The 18,030-nt window shown below is 38.7% G+C and overlaps 1 protein-coding gene across 2 annotated transcripts in view; it reads right to left on the reverse strand.

Annotated features, from left to right (window-relative positions):
• The window catches only part of myo16 (myosin XVI), a 313,223-nt gene that overhangs the window by 109,075 nt on the left and 186,118 nt on the right, over nt 1–18,030 (reverse strand). For both annotated transcript variants that reach the window (XM_063006388.1, XM_063006387.1), the window contains exons 28-31: nt 10,038–10,140; nt 7,491–7,587; nt 7,163–7,409; nt 750–1,120 (exon numbers count right to left, since the gene is read on the reverse strand). In XM_063006388.1, coding sequence (XP_062862458.1) covers nt 750–1,120; nt 7,163–7,409; nt 7,491–7,587; nt 10,038–10,140 — 818 coding nt within the window. The remainder of the gene's footprint in view (nt 1–749; nt 1,121–7,162; nt 7,410–7,490; nt 7,588–10,037; nt 10,141–18,030) is intronic.

Genomic DNA, 18,030 nt, shown 5'->3' on the forward strand with positions numbered 1-18,030 from the left:
GAACACCACAGAGCTGGTATTACTTAGGTGGTGGATCATTCTCAGAACTGCAGTGACAATTACATGGTGGTGGTGTGTTAGTGTGTGTTGTGCTGGTATGAGTGGATCAGACACAGCAGCGCTGCTGGAGTTTTTAATTACCGTGTCCACTCACTGTCCACTCTATAAGACACTCCTACCTAGTTGGTCCACCTTGTAGATGTAAAGTCAGAGACGATCGCTCATCTATTGCTGCTGTTTGAGCTGGTCATCTTCTAGACCTTCATCAGTGGTCACAGGACGCTGCCCACGGGGCGCTGTTGGCTGGATATATTTTTGGTTGGTGGACTATTCTTAGTCCAGCAGTGACAGTGAGGTGTTTAAAAACTCCATCAGTGCTGCTCTGTCTGAGAATGATCCACCACCTAAATAATACCTACTCTGTGGTGGTCCTGTGGGGGTCCTGACCATTGAAGAACAGCATGAAAGGGGGCTAACAAAGCATGCAGAGAAACAGATGGACTACAGTCAGTAATTGTAGAACTACAAAGTGCTTCTATATGGTAAGTGGAGCTGATAAAATGGACAGTGAGTGTAGAAACAAGGAGGTGGTTTTAATGTTATGGCTGATCGGTGTATATGTCCCTTACAATTATAAGGTCAAATTTAAAAAAAGATCAAATTTTCAGAAATGTTTTAACTTTATGAATTAAATATTTATACAGTGATGCCACCATGTAGTAAATAATTGGTAGTGTTAAATTACGTACGGTCAGTGGGCGACAGCTGGGTTTTCGGTGGGCTTCCAGAGGGCGAGGCTTGGCCATCAGCAGCACCATCTTTAGGCGCGATACTCAGTCCAGCGCTTACGGCCTCGTAAGATGCACTCAGACGCGTGTTCGGGTCCCTCTTTGGTTTGGGAGGAGGCTGTTTCCGTGGTGATGAGAGGCAACCGCTACCCCCATCTTCAATACTGTGGGAAGCAGACTGCATGGCCAGTTTGATTGATGGCCCAATGCTGGACTGTACCAAGTTGTCCATGACTATGGTGAGAGGAACAGAACTGGAACGGAAGTGTCTGATAGTCCTGGTTCCACCACGGCCTGCTGTATCATTTACCCTCACGCTTTTTTCCATGGGCCTGAGACAAAAATGCAGAGTATTAAATTTAATTAACATTATTAATTTCACACCTTTACTTAATTTTAGATCTTCAATCTATGGTAACCTGTAATATATGTGCACAATTTATGTAAACAATCAACTTATTAATTAATACCCTTAATGGCAAAAAGTAAGTGGACATCTGACCATGAGCTTGCTGGACATCCCATGCCAAAAGGACAAGCAGTTATAGGGTGTTGTCTAGCAACCAACACTTGCAGCTATTACTGCCACTGTTCTGGAAAGACTTTCTACAATATTTTGAAGTGAGTGTATGTGTATGTGTGTGTGTGTGTGTTACTATCACTGTTACCACTTTTATTGTTGTTACGGGCAGCACGGTGGCTCAGTGGGTAGCACTGTTGCCTCACAGCAAGAAGTTCCTGGGTTTGATCCCCAGGTGGGGTGGTCCAGGCCCTTTCTGTGTGTAGTTTGCATGTTCTTTTTGTGTCTGAGTGGGTTTTCTGCAGGAGCGCCAGTTTCCTCCCACAGTCCAAAGATATGCAGTCAGGTTAATTGGAGATACAGAATTGTCCATGATTGTGTGTGACATTAAACTTGTGAACTGATGAATCTTGTGTAACGAGTGGCTACTTGTTCTGTCATGAAAGTAACCAAAGTGTGTGAAATATGACGTTAAAATCCTAATAAATAAATATTGTTGTTATTATTTGCACTGTTTTTTTAATATTATAATTTAATTTAATTATTTTGTCCATATTGTACTATTTTATTGTTATTTTTTCTTCTTTTTTTATCTTTTTCCTATAACTGTAATTAACCTTTGGCAATACTTATGTTCTTATTTGTCATGCCAATAAAGCTACCTTTGATTTAAGTTGTGTGAGTTTGTGTGTGGGCAGCACGGTGGCTCGGTGGGTAGCACTGTCGCCTCCTAGCAAAAAGGTCCTGGGTTCGATCCCCAGGTGGGGTGGTCCAGGTCCTTTCTGTGCAGAGTTTGCATGTTCTCCCAGTGTCTGCATGGGTTTCCTCCGGCAGCTCCGGTTTCCTCCCACAGTCCAAAGACATGCTGTCAGGCTATTAATTGCAGACACGGAATTGCCGTATAGGTGAATGGGTGTGTGTATGTGTGTCTGCCCTGCGATGGACTAGTGCCCCGTTCAGGGTGTTCATTGAGAAGCTGGGATAGGCTCCAGCACCCCCCTGCGACCCTAATTGGATAAGTGGTTAAGAAAGTGAGTGAGTGAGTGAGTTTGTGTGTGTGTGTGTGTGTGTGTTTATATATATATGTGTGTGTGGCCAGGCTTGCAATCAACATTCCAATTCATTCCAAAGGTATTCAACAGGGTTGAAGTCATGTCTCTTTGCACGCCACTGCACTTGACAGTGGTAGCCTAGTAGGTAGGGCTTTAGGCTATCAACTGAAAGGAGTTCAAATCTCAGCTCTGCCATGCAGCCACTGTTGGGCCCTTAACCCTGTCTGCTCCAGGGGTGCCATACAATGGCTGACCCTGTGCTCTGACACCAGCTTCCAAACAAGCTGGGATACACGAAGAAAGAATTTCGTTGTACTGTACACGTGTATATGTATATATGACAAATAAAGGCGTTCTATTTATATTTATTCACCAGACGTTTAATTTCCACATTTTATGTAACCAAGATTTGTTAATTATTTTATCATTATGTGTCCAGCTGTTAGTTCCTATGAGCAGAAATCTCCATACAGCTCTGGCCGGGGCTTTCAGTGTTCCACAGGCATTAAAGGTGCTAATCAGCTGCTAGATCAGCACTAGAATTAGTAGAATCAATACTGGGTTTTTCACGATGACCAGACGATTTTTAGTAGGGACGCAACATATTTTAGTACGAGTGGTAGCTCGAATATGGTAGCTCATCAGCAAGTGTTGGTTTAAGCCCCACCACTGCCAAGCTACCATGGTTAGGCGCTTAAACAAGGCCTTTAATCCTCAATTGCTTGCTATTTCTCTATGCTTTGTATATATTTGTAATTATATATGCTCGCAATTATAAGCTGCTTAGGATAAAAGTGTCCGCCAAATGCTATTAATGTAAATGATGATCAAAATAAAAGACTAAAAAGCTTATCTTTTGATTAATCCCAGGGCAGATTTTCCTGGTATGATATGATGAGCGTCAGCTTGTTTGATATTTGCCCTTTAATCTGGGACTGCCATCTGTCGGTCCTCTGGGAACAGGGTGAAATCGAGATGGGCAGGATTGGTGAGTTGTGGGGGTGGTGAAGATTAACATCATGAATTGAGTGACGGGATTTATCTACCTCAGTCATAGAACCTGGTGTAATTATGTAAGGAAATGATTTTATTGTACTAAATGTGTACTTTTGATCAGTCTGTGGTGGCCAGTGCTCTTTTCATTGGAGTGCTGGTGTGAGGGTGCTCATACAACAGACAGAAACAGAATAAATAAACTCATTAAAAAGGCCAGCTCCATAACTGGGTCACGAAACTAAACTCAATAATCAGCAGTTGTTCGCACTCACTTCATTCCCTCGAAACGTTTCGCCATTCCACCTAGATGCAGGACTGAACGGTAAAGGAAGTCGTTACCGAACAGCTGCCATCAGACTATTTAATAATTTATACAAAATACCTATAATTATTGTATGCTATCGATTTAGTAGTGTTAAATTATACAGCTGTTTTACTGTATCAGTGGATGTTGTATGTATGTATTTAGCAAGTTGTTTGTCTGATGTAGAGCTGAGAGCTGCTGTAACAAAAAAGAATCCTATCTGTCTGTCTATCTACCTATCTCTCTGTCTGTCTACCTATCTGCCTGCCTGCCTGCCTATATATTTATTTATCTATATTTTTATCTATCTATCTATCTATCTATCTATCTATCTATCTGTCTGTCTGTCTGTCTGTCTGTCTGTCTGTCTGTCTGTCTGTCTGTCTGTCTGTCTGTCTGTCTGTCTACCGGTCTGTCTGTCTATCTGTCGTATGTCTGTCCATCTGTCTTTCTATCTATCTACCTGTATGTTGGCCTATCTATCTATCTATCTATCTATCTATCTATCTATCTATCTATCTATCTATCTATCTATCTATCTATCTATCTATCTATCTATCTGTCTGTCTATTTATCTATCTGTCTGTCTGTGTATCTGTCCGTCTGTCTTTCTATCTATCTACCTGTATTTTGGCCTGTCTATCTATGTATCTGTCTGTATGTATGTCTATCTACCTGTCTGTCTGTCTATCTATCTGTATGTCTGTCCATCTGTCTTTCTATCTATCTACCTGTATGTTGGCCTGTGTGTCTGTCCATCTGTCTTTCTATCTATCTACCTGTATGTCGGCCTGTGTGTCTATCTGTCGATCGATCTGTCTGTCTGTCTGTCTGTCTGTCTATCTATCTATCTATCTATCTATCTATCTATCTATCTATCTATCTATCTATCTATCTATCTATCTATCTATCTATCTATCTACCTGTCTATCTATTTATCTACATATAATTTATCTGTCTGTCTGTCTGTCTGTCTGTCTGTCTGTCTGTCTGTCTGTCTATCCAGCTAACAATCTGTCTGTCTGCCTGTTATCTGCCTGTCTATCTAACTGTCGTATTGTCTGTCTGTCTGTCTGTCTGTCTGTCTGTCTGTCTGTCTGTCTGTCTATGTGTATGGATGTCAATAAAAGGAAGTCTTCTTTTTCCTCTCACACACTCACTACCCAGACAACACGGCTATTAGACTGCAGGCCCAGAGGTCCACTGTACTTTTTTAAAGGTCTCACAGAAAGATCAGCTAATTCAGAATAAACCTAATTTATGTGTGCATGCATCATCCGCCCTGGCACCGCTACGTAATACTAAGTGATTTTATGATTATATGTGGTACTGCCAACCATTCATCCTTGGGTCTGCTTAAACACTGACAAGATGGACAAATACACACACACACACACACACACAGTGCCATTGTTGCAGTGGAGCAGTACATTCCATTGGAAATTTACCAAGAACAAGAAGAACTCATAAAACCGCTAAAAACACTGGTCGTTTTTATAATGTCTACTTACTATTTATAGGTTGTAGAGTAGTGTTGGATTGTGCAATGTCTTTCTTAGCAGTAATGTTTTACCAGTTTTATTATAGCCAGTAGATAAATCGTGACTTCTAGAAAACATGGGTACAGGGATGCCATGTACTCCACAGAAACAGATTGATTTGGATTAACTTGAACATACAAAGACCATTACATGTTGGAAAGCTCTCAATATTGCCAGCTGTGTAAAAAAATGTAAACCATCAAGATTCAACCAGACATAAGTCAATTCAGGAAGGCTAATCCCCCTCCTACAATTACCACCTTAAATGCACAATACATATTCAATAAAGAATCCACAGCATCCAAATCAGTAGGAAAATTTATTTATAATGTATTAATTTATTGCCAAATATTTTTATCCAATAAAAAATAGTGTAAAATGTTTTAACTCCAACAGCTTATTTTACTTTAAAGTCATTAAAATGTCAAAATTATTTTTTTTATATATTTATTATTATTATTACTAATTATTATTATTAATAATAATAATAATAATAATAATAATAAAGAGGGACAGCAGTAGCCTAGTGCAGGGTTTGTCAAAAATGGGTTGCTGAAAAAAAAAAAGAATTAAATAAACTTGTACGCCAACGCCCCCTTGTGGAGGCTTTATATTACATCTTGTAAACCACAGTGTGACTAGACTGTACAGAGCAGAGCAGAGAGAGTAAAATACATTGTAGATTATTTGTGTTGCCTGAGTCGCATAAAAAATCATGGACAAAATGTGCATGGCTTGAAAAAAAACCTGGTCTAGTGGGTAGAGCTTTGGGCTATCAGTCGGAAAATTGGTGGTTCAAATCCAGGCTCTGCTATGCAGCCACTGTTGGGCCCATGAGCAAGGCCCTTAACTCTGTCTGCTCCATGGGTGCCATACAATGGCTGACCCTGCACTCTGACCCCAGCTTCCAAACAAGCTGGGATATGCGGAAAAAGAATTTTATTGTACTGTACACCTGTATATATGACGAATAAGGAATTCTTCTTCTTGTTCTTCTTCTAATAATAATAATAATAATCTAATAATAATAATCATCATCATTCTAAAAATTATTAATAATAATAATAATAAATAATAATAATATAATTATTAATAATAATAATGATAACCATATAAGTTATTATTAATAATTATCTAATACTAATAAATAATATAATAATAATAATAGCAATTAAATTGATAATAATAATAATAAATTTAATTTAATATATTTGACGCTTGCCTATATTTAAGATATTTTACTTCCTGAAATGATTATTTTGGAGTCCGTTAACAATTATTTAAATTAAGAGAAATTTAAATGTTATTAACAATTAGGCTTTGTTTTTCTAATATATTTGTATTTTGAGGCACTTGGATGGCAAAAAAAAATGCTAGCCCACTACAGCTGGGATCCAGGGTTTTAATCCCCAGTGGTGCTATCGGCCAGCTGGGAGTCTACATACAGACATGATTGGCTATGTTAACAATGTAGTGATGTTCTCTCCAGGGTCTGTGGCCAGTAATTCTGGGTAAGCCATACCCACTGCGACCCTAACAAGAATTAAAGTAGTTGTCTAACAGTCAAACAAAGGTTAAAGTAGCAAGGTTAAGGAGGGGTAGAGGAAGACTGGTCAATATTTATAGTTCCCTAAAGTACAAGTTTGAGTGCTGTTTGAGTTTACATCCCTCCTGTCAGTCATTATATACACATTACAGACTCATGTAAGGTCAACATTGTGGGTTTTAAAAATGTACATTTGTTTAGATTACAATGTAACCACTAAATTCTACCCATTACGCTTCTAATTGGTCAGCTGTTACCACCTTGGAAATATTGGGATTATGCTAAATAATGCCTCTCTAACACTTTTCCAACAATGCTAGTAATATTTGGAAATTAGGCACATATACAAATAATCTTAACAATATTTATAATATATAAGTATTTCAGAACTAACAGCACGCTAACAGCAGTTCACCTTTTGGGCGAGTTGTCCTCTGTGCCTACAGGTTCGGGTCTCTCCCCCAGAGGTGGAGTGCTGATATGGCCCCTCAGGCGGTCGTTCTCTCTCGCAATATCGGCCGCGTTCTGAATAACCAGGCTGTCGTACGCGTGCAGACCCAGGTCTTCTGCCCCCTGCAGGAACTGCTGCACATTGCACTGTTCCCTTTGCTGATACCTCAGCGTGCGACGTATACGCAGCCTCACCAACCAGCCACGCGCCACTGCCATGTATTCATACACTTCAGTTAGCAAAGTAAGGATAAAAACAATGAAAAAGAAGTGCTAGCGGATGATGGGACTACCTTTCTGACAGGTGACAATCTTTCTGTGGAGCTGGTGGCAGCGATCGTTTAGGTGGTCGGCCTGCCAGTACCTCAGGAACACTTTGCTGCTGCCAATCTGTGGGAAGGGTGGGTGCATTACAAAATCAAGCATGGGGTGTATGTGTGTCAGTCGGAAGTGTTTAGAACAGGGGCCACCAACCTTTTTAAAACTGAGAGCTACTTCAGGGGTACTGAGTATTACGAATTTATATATATATATACAGTGTATCACAAAAGTGAGTACACCCCTCACATTTCTGCAGATATTTAGGTATATCTTTTCATGGGACAACACTAACAAAATGACACTTTGACACAATGAAAAGTAGTCTGTGTGCAGCTTATATAACAGTGTAAATTTATTCTTTCCTCAAAATAACTCAATATACAGCCATTAATGTCTAAACCACCGGCAACAAAAGTGAGTACACCCCTAAGAGACTACACCCCTAAATGTCCAAATTGAGCACTGCTTGTCATTTTCCCTCCAAAATGTCATGTGATTTGTTAGTGTTACTAGGTCTCAGGTGTGCATAGGGAGCAGGTGTGTTCAATTTAGTAGTACAGCTCTCACACTCTCTCATACTGGTCACTGAAAGCTCCAACATGGCACCTCATGGCAAAGAACTCTCTGAGGATCTTAAAAGACGAATTGTTGCGCTACATGAAGATGGCCAAGGCTACAAGAAGATTGCCAACACCCTGAAACTGAGCTGCAGCACAGTGGCCAAGATCATCCAGCGTTTTAAAAGAGCAGGGTCCACTCAGAACAGACCTCGCGTCGGTCGTCCAAAGAAGCTGAGTGCACGTGCTCAGCGTCACATCCAACTGCTGTCTTTGAAAGATAGGCGCAGGAGTGCTGTCAGCATTGCTGCAGAGATTGAAAAGGTGGGGGGTCAGCCTGTCAGGGCTCAGACCATACGCCGCACACTACATCAAATTGGTCTGCATGGCTGTCACCCCAGAAGGAAGCCTCTTCTGAAGTCTCTACACTAGAAAGCCCGCAAACAGTTTGCTGAAGACATGTCAACAAAGGACATGGATTACTGGAACCATGTCCTATGGTCTGATGAGACCAAGATTAATTTGTTTGGTTCAGATGGTCTCAAGCATGTGTGGCGGCAATCAGGTGAGGAGTACAAAGATAAGTGTGTCATGCCTACAGTCAAGCATGGTGGTGGGAATGCCATGGTCTGGGGCTGCATGGGTGCAGCAGGTGTTGGGGAGTTACATTTCATTGAGGGACACATGAACTCCAATATGTACTGTGAAATACTGAAGCAGAGCATGATCCCCTCCCTCCGGAAACTGGGTCGCAGGGCAGTGTTCCAGCATGATAATGACCCCAAACACACCTCTAAGACGACCACTGCTTTATTGAAGAGGCTGAGGGTAAAGGTGATGGACTGGCCAAGCATGTCTCCAGACCTAAACCCAATAGAACATCTTTGGGGCATCCTCAAACGGAAGGTGGAGGAGCGCAAAGTCTCGAATATCCGCCAGCTCCGTGATGTCGTCATGGAGGAGTGGAAAAGCATTCCAGTGGCAACCTGTGAAGCTCTGGTAAACTCCATGCCCAGGAGAGTTAAGGCAGTTCTGGGAAATAATGGTGGCCACACAAAATATTGACACTTCAGGAACTTTCACTAAAGGGTGTACTCACTTTTGTTGCCGGTGGTTTAGACATTAATGGCTGTATATTGAGTTATTTTGAGGGAAGAATAAATTTACACTGTTATATAAGCTGCACACAGACTACTTTTGATTGTGTCAAAGTGTCATTTTGTCAGTGTTGTCCCATGAAAAGATATACTTAAATATCTGCAGAAATGTGAGGGGTGTGCTCACTTTTGTGATACACTGTATATATATACAGTTCAGGCATAACATTAAGAAATGCTGTGGTATCTGGCACCAAGATGTTAGCAGCAGATCCTGTAAGTTGCGAGGTGGGGCCTCAATGGATTGGACTTGTTTGTCCAGCACATCCCACAGATGCTCGATTGGATGAGATCTGGGGAATTTGGAAGCCAAGTCAACACCTCACCCGTTGTTGTGCTCCTCAAACCATTCCTGATGCATTTATGCTCTGTGGCAGGGCGCATCATCCTGCTGAAAGAGACCACAGCCATCAGGGAATACCGTTTCCATGAAAGGATGTACATGGTCTGCAACAATGCTTAGGTAGGTGGTACGTGTCAAAGTAACATCCACATGGATGGCAGGACCCAAAGTTTCCCAGTAGAACATTGCCCAAACTGAGTGAGATGGATGCTTGTCTTGCGCACGATATATAACTTCGCCCCCAGACAAGTTCAGAGTTCATATATAAATTTTTGTTTTTAAAGTTTTATATTCAGTAGTGTCATTTTCAAATCTACATTAATGCAAGCATTAATGATTCAAAAAGAACAGCAAGACAAATACAATTATTAGACGGAGCTCTATGGTCACTGGTGCTATTTCTAAAACATGCTCTGCACCATGTTGGTAACCCCTGGTTTAGAGGAAGGTGCGCCTACTTACCTGCCATCCCTGGAGCTTGCAGGACTGAAGAACATGGCGGCACTTCTCCTCTGCCGACATTGTTCTTCCGTCTATCAGTGTGGTGTCTACCAGCTCTCTGTACCTGCAGGTAAGGACAAAAATGCAGGAGTTTGTTTTAACCCATTAAAACTCCTACAAACCTATAAGATAGTTTCAAATTTGTCAATAGTAATTATTGAATGTATGAATTGATGAATATTATTACCACGAGGGTTCTTAAAAAGTTTACGCACTTTTTAAACTCTATTTATCAAGAATTTCAAAAACAAATGACATCACTTTTCTACATAGTCACCTTCCTTTGTGATGCATTTGTCCCAGCGTCATATCATTTTAATGCCATAAGCAAAACATGTTTTTGGTTGAGCGCATAGCCACTGATGTACCGCTGCTTTCACATCATCATCACATGAAAATTTTCTTCCTCTTAAAGCTTCTTTAAATGGTTCAAAAAGATGGAAATCAGATGGCGCTAAATCTGGATGATAAGCTCTTTCTCAGTCTCTCAGACACGATCAATTACTACTCCTCAAGCCCTCACTGTTTCCAACGAAAATAACTTTGTGGAAACTTTTTGAAGATAGCTCGTAGTAGTAATGACTGGATGACTGGAAGTTAAAGGTATTAAGCATTTTTTATCCATAATTTTTGCAACTATCCTATCTAATAACAAATCATCCAATAACAGCTGTTAAAACATTGGTTCATTATGACTGTTTTTTTCGAGAATAACAACAGCAGCGGATTTAAATGCCTTCGTATCTGACGTGTCACGTGTGAGTTAAACAAAGCCTGATAACATGCCCATTCTTCAGAGTAATAAAATCTGCACAGAATCTGACCTCTCCATATGAGGCAACGTTCCACTCAAAAAACAGAACAACATTTCCATCACAATTAACTGGCCTTTCTCCTGCCGTCTGCCTCCGTCACCCCGTCTGGCCTGCTGCAGCCCTATTGTAATGCTAACATTCGCTCTGGCTTTTACAAACACATGCTCACACTCTCCTTCGGCGAAAACAAACCATAAAATTGCTGGGATGTCAAGCAACAGACTGCAGGTCATGTTTGTCTATATAATGAGAAAAAAGTCCACTCTACAAATTAAGAAATGGAAAGTATCTTGTATAGCTATTAATCCTTACAAAACACAGCTGGTACTCAGAGCTCAGGAGTCCACATATATAAAATACAAAGAAAGTCTTCCAGAAGCAGAATTGTGCAGCATAAACTGGTAATATGTCCTCACTGAATGCCTCATTTAAAACTAAAGGCATCAACCTGAGGCCACGAGAGCATTACTAAAACACTGATGTGGGGAGACAAGACCTGCTCACAGTGAGCATTCTGTTTCCTTCTAATGGTGTTCAACAGGGTTGAGGTCAAGGCTCTGAGCAGGCCATGGTCGCATTGTTTACACCTCACTTAGGAAACCATTTCTCCAAAAATCTGTGCATTGCCATAAAACAACAAGTATTTTCCAGTTGCTTTTGTACAAACTGTTTGCACTCTCTTTTTTATAAATTTAAGTTGTATTAAAGTTTTATTAATACACTAAATAAAGTTTTATAGGTTTTACAAATCAATAAGTTTCATCTTATGTATGTATGTACACTGTTATGTATTTTTATGTATGTATGTATTTATTTATGTATTTATTTATTTGTGTATTTTTATGTATGTATGCATGTACTGTATGTATGTACATTATTTTTATTTATTTATTTATATTTATTTATTTATGCATGTACATTTTATTTACTTATTTATTTCTATATATAAGTTTTTACATTCAATTAATTAATTAATTAATTTCATTTATTCATTCATTTATTTTTGTATTTATGTATTTATGCATATATGTATGTACATTATTTTCATTTATTTATTTATGCATGTACATTTTAATTATTTATTTATTTGTATATTTCTGTATATGTTCTGTATATTTATATATGTGTGTATTTACATTTAATAAATTAATTAATTTATTTATTTATGTATTTCTGTATGTTCTGTATATTTATATATGTATGTATTTACATTTAATAAATTAATTAAATTATTTATTTATGTATTTTTGTATGTAAGAATGTATGTATGTACATTATTGTCATTTATTTATTTATTTATTCATGTACATTTTATTTATTTATTTATTTATTTATAAATTCCTGTATGTGTATGTATTTACATTTAATGAATGAATGAATCAATATATTTATTTACTTTTTAATGTATTTTTATATGTATGCATGTATGTTTGTATCTACATTTTATTTATTTACTTATGTATTTCTGTATATATGTATGTATTTACTTTTAATAAATAAATTAATTAATTTTTATGTATGCATGTATGTATGTACATTATTTTTATTTATTTTTATTTTTTATGCATGTACATTTTATTTACCTAAGTAAATATTTACATTAAATTATGTATTTTTATACATAAATGTGTACATTTTATACAATATATGTGTACATTATTTTCATTTATTTATATATGAATGTACATTTTACTTATTTATTTATGTATTTCTGAATATGTTCTATATATTTATATATGTATGTATTTACATTTAATAAATTAATTAATTTATTTATGTATTTCTGTATATGTGTATGTATTTACATATAATTAATGAATGAATGTATTTTTATATGTATGCATGTATGTATGTATCTATATTTTTTATTTATTTATTTGTGCATGTACATTTCATTCATTCACTCATTCATTTATCTATTTATTGGAAGCCGAGCCAAAACACCCCCATCCAATTATCCTGTTCTTACATCTTTACAGCCACGCCTATACATTTAGCATTCTTCTGGCATCCACCAAACCCTAATTAATTCTTCAGACTGCCAGATGGTAAAGTGTAAAAAACAATGACATAACTGCAGCTGGTAGTATTGTGCATAGTGATACTAGGACTGTGGGTGGATGTTTAAGCTTATTTGAATCTCAGTAGTGAGTTGCATAAAAAACAGACACTTTCTACATGCTGCACACTTTAAAACATGTTCAAAACGAGTGGATGCATTCCAGTCACCCCAGTAGTTCCCTGTGATGTGGACTACACAGGGAATTGAGCTATTCTGAGTGAGATTCTAAATCATAGGGAGTTAAAGCTTTCAGTTCGAAGGGAACTTCAAACTGTGAAGGGAGTAGTAACGGTTCATCAGTACATAGCAAGTTGACAGTAAAATTTACCCATCAGTCTTTGAGTGTCTTGTGTGTTAAGACAGCTGGCATATTATCCGAGAGCAGTAAAAAGTACAATCAGGATGTCAGACTAATATTTTCATTAATCAGTGTTGAAAACTACCAACGATGTGAAAATAAGCAGTGAATGTTAGCTTGTTAACTTTTACATGGCAAATCAGAGCAATACAACACATCATGATGATGTCACAAACCTGTAGTATGTCCATAAAATAATGTTTATTCTCATATTACATACACAATATGTAATAATGTCTGCAGACCTAGGGCACTGCATAGGGACCCTGTGAAATGGAATCCAGCTAGTGTTCCTGTTCTCTGGACTTTTTTAAGCTCTGTGGAACTATTCTTGCTTCTAAATGTTTTTATTTAGTATTAACGGCCCTTTCTGTTGACCAGGGCGGCTCTAGGAGGGCAAAAATAAAAGAAATGGCATCATGTGACACACAGAACTTTGTCTTTATGCTTGATTGTATGCACTAGTTAGGCTGTGGCTGAAATCCACAAATCCAAAAATAAAAATAGACATGCAAATATTTTTGGACATAATGTGTTACCAAAGACTTTCCAGCAGGAAATCACATAATAAATCCTTAAAGCACGCTTGACCTTTTAGCTTGAATAAAAAATCTGACATCTGTCAGAAAACAATCTGCTTCTTTTCATTAAGTCACATCAGCCGTTATCACAAGATCTGAGCTATGTTATCTTTCATTTTATAACAATCACAGGCACAAGACCAGCTATGTTTTTTTTTTTTTTTTAATCCAGGGTTAAAAATGGAATCTGACTTGAGATGAACCATCAAGCTGAAGTCTCTAAACCGGTCTGTCTGACCCTCCGCGTGACTCTTTCTCATCAGTCTGTCTGTCCTGTTTCTCAGCTGAAAGATTAATGATGTTTACAACAAATTAGTGGAAACTTCAGCATCATGTGACCAGCAGTGTCCTGATTTATTATCTTAGTGGAATGTTAACATAATCCTTTTATCCTTTACATAGCAAACGTGAGACAAAGAGACAGAGAGGGTGCCGGGCACTGCCAGGGAACAACACTTTCAAAAACAACAAAGCAAAAATGATCAATGTGAGGGCAAAAAGAAATAAAAAACAATGACATAAAATATCACACTACTAAAATTCACTTAGGAAGTACAGTGGTACCTCAACGTCCCCTAAATACAAAGTCTTTGAAACTCGGCGTCCTTTGTTGAGAAGTTTGTACCCTTAAACTTGACGTGTGCGACAGCTGCTTTGTTCAGCGCTCGGCTTGAGCGGTGCGGTTAAACGTCATCAAAGTGCGAATATGAGACGAATCTGCATTTGTGTGAAATAACCGTCAAATTCACTCCGAAAGCGTCCACATGTATTTATTAGGGCTGTCAAACGATTAAAATTTTTAATCGCGATTAATCTCAGAATTTCATATAGTTCATCGCGATTAATCGCATTAAAAAAAATCTGTGTAAATGTTATAGAAAACAAGGATTTTTAAGTGAAATGTTACAATTACAATGCTGAACACATTTTATGCTAAATGTACTGATGTTAAAAACTGCTGGGACAAGAGAAAACTGTAAGGGAGTTTTATTCACTCACATACTAGGCAGTAATACTACCCAGTGGTTTAATGGACGTTTCTACACGAACTGAGTGTGTTTAGACTAGGGTGGCCAGATTCATAGTAACAAAAAGGAGGACATTACACCCCAAAAAGCGGACATCATATTAGGAACAGGGGGACATGCTACTGCAACACACAGAATGAATCCAGAACCCATATAACAGAGTTTTTGACCAATTTAAGCAAGAATTATATAACAAATGACTGTTTAACTCACTAAATGTTGTGTCTTTTCATATTTAGGTCCGTTCATCGCTGCCTCAAAAGTTTACTTTTTGGCATTTTCACCGCGTTCCTGATCATGAGAGCTGAGTGTTTACAAAACAGAGAGGGCGGGCGAAATTCAACCACCCAATCACAGACTAGCATTTAGAGGGCGGACCTTCTCCGATTGGCCAGTGGTAGCGCTGTAAGCAGTGAAATGAGGCTGTTAAACCAATGAAATACAAAGCATTTGTTTTGACATGTACCTGAGCCAATGGTAAATAATATTGATCAAAAATGAAACCAGTTCACTCCAAAAGGAGGATTTTGAAGTGTCCGTCCTATAGCGTTACGTGAATGGAGGACTGGCAGCTTCTTTATTATGCAAGTGCATTACTACGACACTACGACGCTCGGTTACATTATGTGGCAAGTCCGACATTAAAACGTTTGTTCTACCAGTCAAGTCTCAACATGAACTAGAATTTGCGTTAACGGCACTATTTTTTTATAATCGCGTTAAATTGAGAATGCGTTAATGCGTTATTATCGCGTTAACTTCGACAGCCCTAGTATTTATGTTTAGTTGGATTTTCCTCCTGTTTCACTTTTAAACTTGTGTTATAGCTCGGGGTGCTGAGAAATTGTAAGAATTAGCTTTTCCAAGAGAGTCTAAAACGCTTATCGTAAAAAAGTCAAATGTATTAAAAGAACGACACAGAAACACTAAACCTCTGTTAATTATTACTGCTCATAAGTTCTCTCCACTAATGAAATTCCTCGCTCGTTGTTTTAGTGTAATAAGTCACGTTAAGCGTTGTGCACCGCCACACTCCATAGGAAATAACGGCACAGCCAGTGCAAATGCTATTGTGCCGCTTCTAATGTGAATGCGTCTTTACTGAATGGAATACGGTATTTCAAGATCAAGCATCTCCACAATTAAGAAGCATAGGGAAACAATTTTTTAATTGTATTTCAGTTTTTTATATTATATTTGTGTTATTTACAGTGTACAAGTGTCAAAAACAACCCTATTATTTTACATTAGCCTAAAACATATGCAGTTCCACAGGACCATAGAACGCATTAACCTGTTTCCCATACATTCATATGGTAGAAAATACCTTGAAACCCTAACAGGAGCAGCCAAAAGAAGAAGTAGTCTAGTATAATTTGTAGTAGTAGTTGTAGGTGCTGTAGTAATTGTAGTAGTAGTAATTGTATTAGTGGGTAGCGCTGTCAGCTCACAGCAAGAAGGGCCTGGGTTTGATTCCCAGGCCGGGCAGCTAGGGGCCTTTCTGTGTGGAGTTTGCATGTTCTCCCTGTGGGTTTCCAAGTGGGTTTCCTCGGGGTGCTCCGGTTTCCCCCCACAGTCCCAAGACATGCAGGCAGGTTAAGTAAAGTGTGAATGTGTGTGTGTTTGCACTGTGATGGACTGGCGACCTGTCCGGGGTGTTTCCTGCCTTTCGTCCAATTAATCAGACCCAGAATGAATAAATGAATAGACAAATGAATGAATGAATGAATTGTAGTAGTAGTAGTAGTAATATACTAAAACCATGATTTTTGTACATAAACGAGTGGAACTGACAGAAAGCAAGAAAGTGAGTATGGAACAAAAGAAAAAAAAAGTGGAAGAGATGAGAATTCAGAAAGAAAATGAAGATATAATGACAACCCCAATGAAACATTATAGAAAGAGAGAAGCGAGAAAGAAGTAAATGGCTTTATGCTGAGATATAGTGTCAGTGTGACACCGGTGGGGCGACGTGTTCCAGAAAAAAGGTGAGAGCCAAGTCACGATGTACCCGACTCTGACAGAAAGAGTGGTACGCCCCACTCTAACCCTTACAAGAGAGAACACAGGGCTTTTACTACAATTTTAAGGTTCTCCTTCTTCCCAGCTTAAGGCTACTCCATCACTTACTTTCTTTCTTCTCTATTTTTTTTTTCGTTATTCATGGTGCTCTACTTAGATCAGGCTGACCTCTCACAGCATTGGAACAGATCCATTTCCACGCTGTTAGCTCCCACACTCTGTCTCGAACACTATGTCTTATTAAAGCTGGGCTGAACTTCACCTTAAATGTATTAAATAAGTCAACTATGCTTTCTATATATGTATATCTATATACACATGGACAAAAGTATTGGGGCACCCCTTCTTTTTATATACATATACAGTATATATATATATATATATATATATATATATATATATATATATATATATATATATATATATATATATATATATACATATATATTTTTTTTGTTTTTGTTTTTTATGCATTTTCTCCCATTTTTCTCCCACATCCAATTGCCCGATTGCGTCATGCTTTCTCTCTACCAATGCCGATCCCTGCTCTGACTGAGAAGAACGAAGCTAACCCACTCCCCCTCCGACACCTGGGCAGCATGTCTTATGCATCTTATCACCTGCACTTTGACAAGTGCAGTGCAGCTCAGCGTTGTGTATGGAGAGACACACCCTGAGAGCACTCTTTTCTCATCTCTGTGCAGGCGCCATCAATCAGTCAGCAGAGGTCGTAATTGCACCAGTCATGGGAGAAAGAAGTATCGAATCTCAGCTCTGCCATCCGGCTGGGCTGAGCGGCCACATGAACAATGATTGGCCTGTTGTTCATATAAGGGTGGGATAGTAGTAAGCCAGATAGGGGGGTCTCCTCATAACTAATGCAACTACGACTTCTGCTGGCTGATTCATGGCGCCTGCACAGGGGCGGGAAAGGAGAGCTTTGATCAGGGTGTGTCTCTACATACACAGGGCTGATCCGCATAAGCACTCGCCCAGTGCATGCAAAAAATGCATACGGCTGCTGCCCACGTGTCGGAGGGGGCGTGGGTTAGCTTCGTTCTCCTCAAATCAGAGCGGGGATCGGCAGT

The sequence above is a fragment of the Trichomycterus rosablanca genome, chromosome 12 (assembly GCF_030014385.1).
Source record: "Trichomycterus rosablanca isolate fTriRos1 chromosome 12, fTriRos1.hap1, whole genome shotgun sequence".
NCBI lineage: Eukaryota > Metazoa > Chordata > Actinopteri > Siluriformes > Trichomycteridae > Trichomycterus > Trichomycterus rosablanca.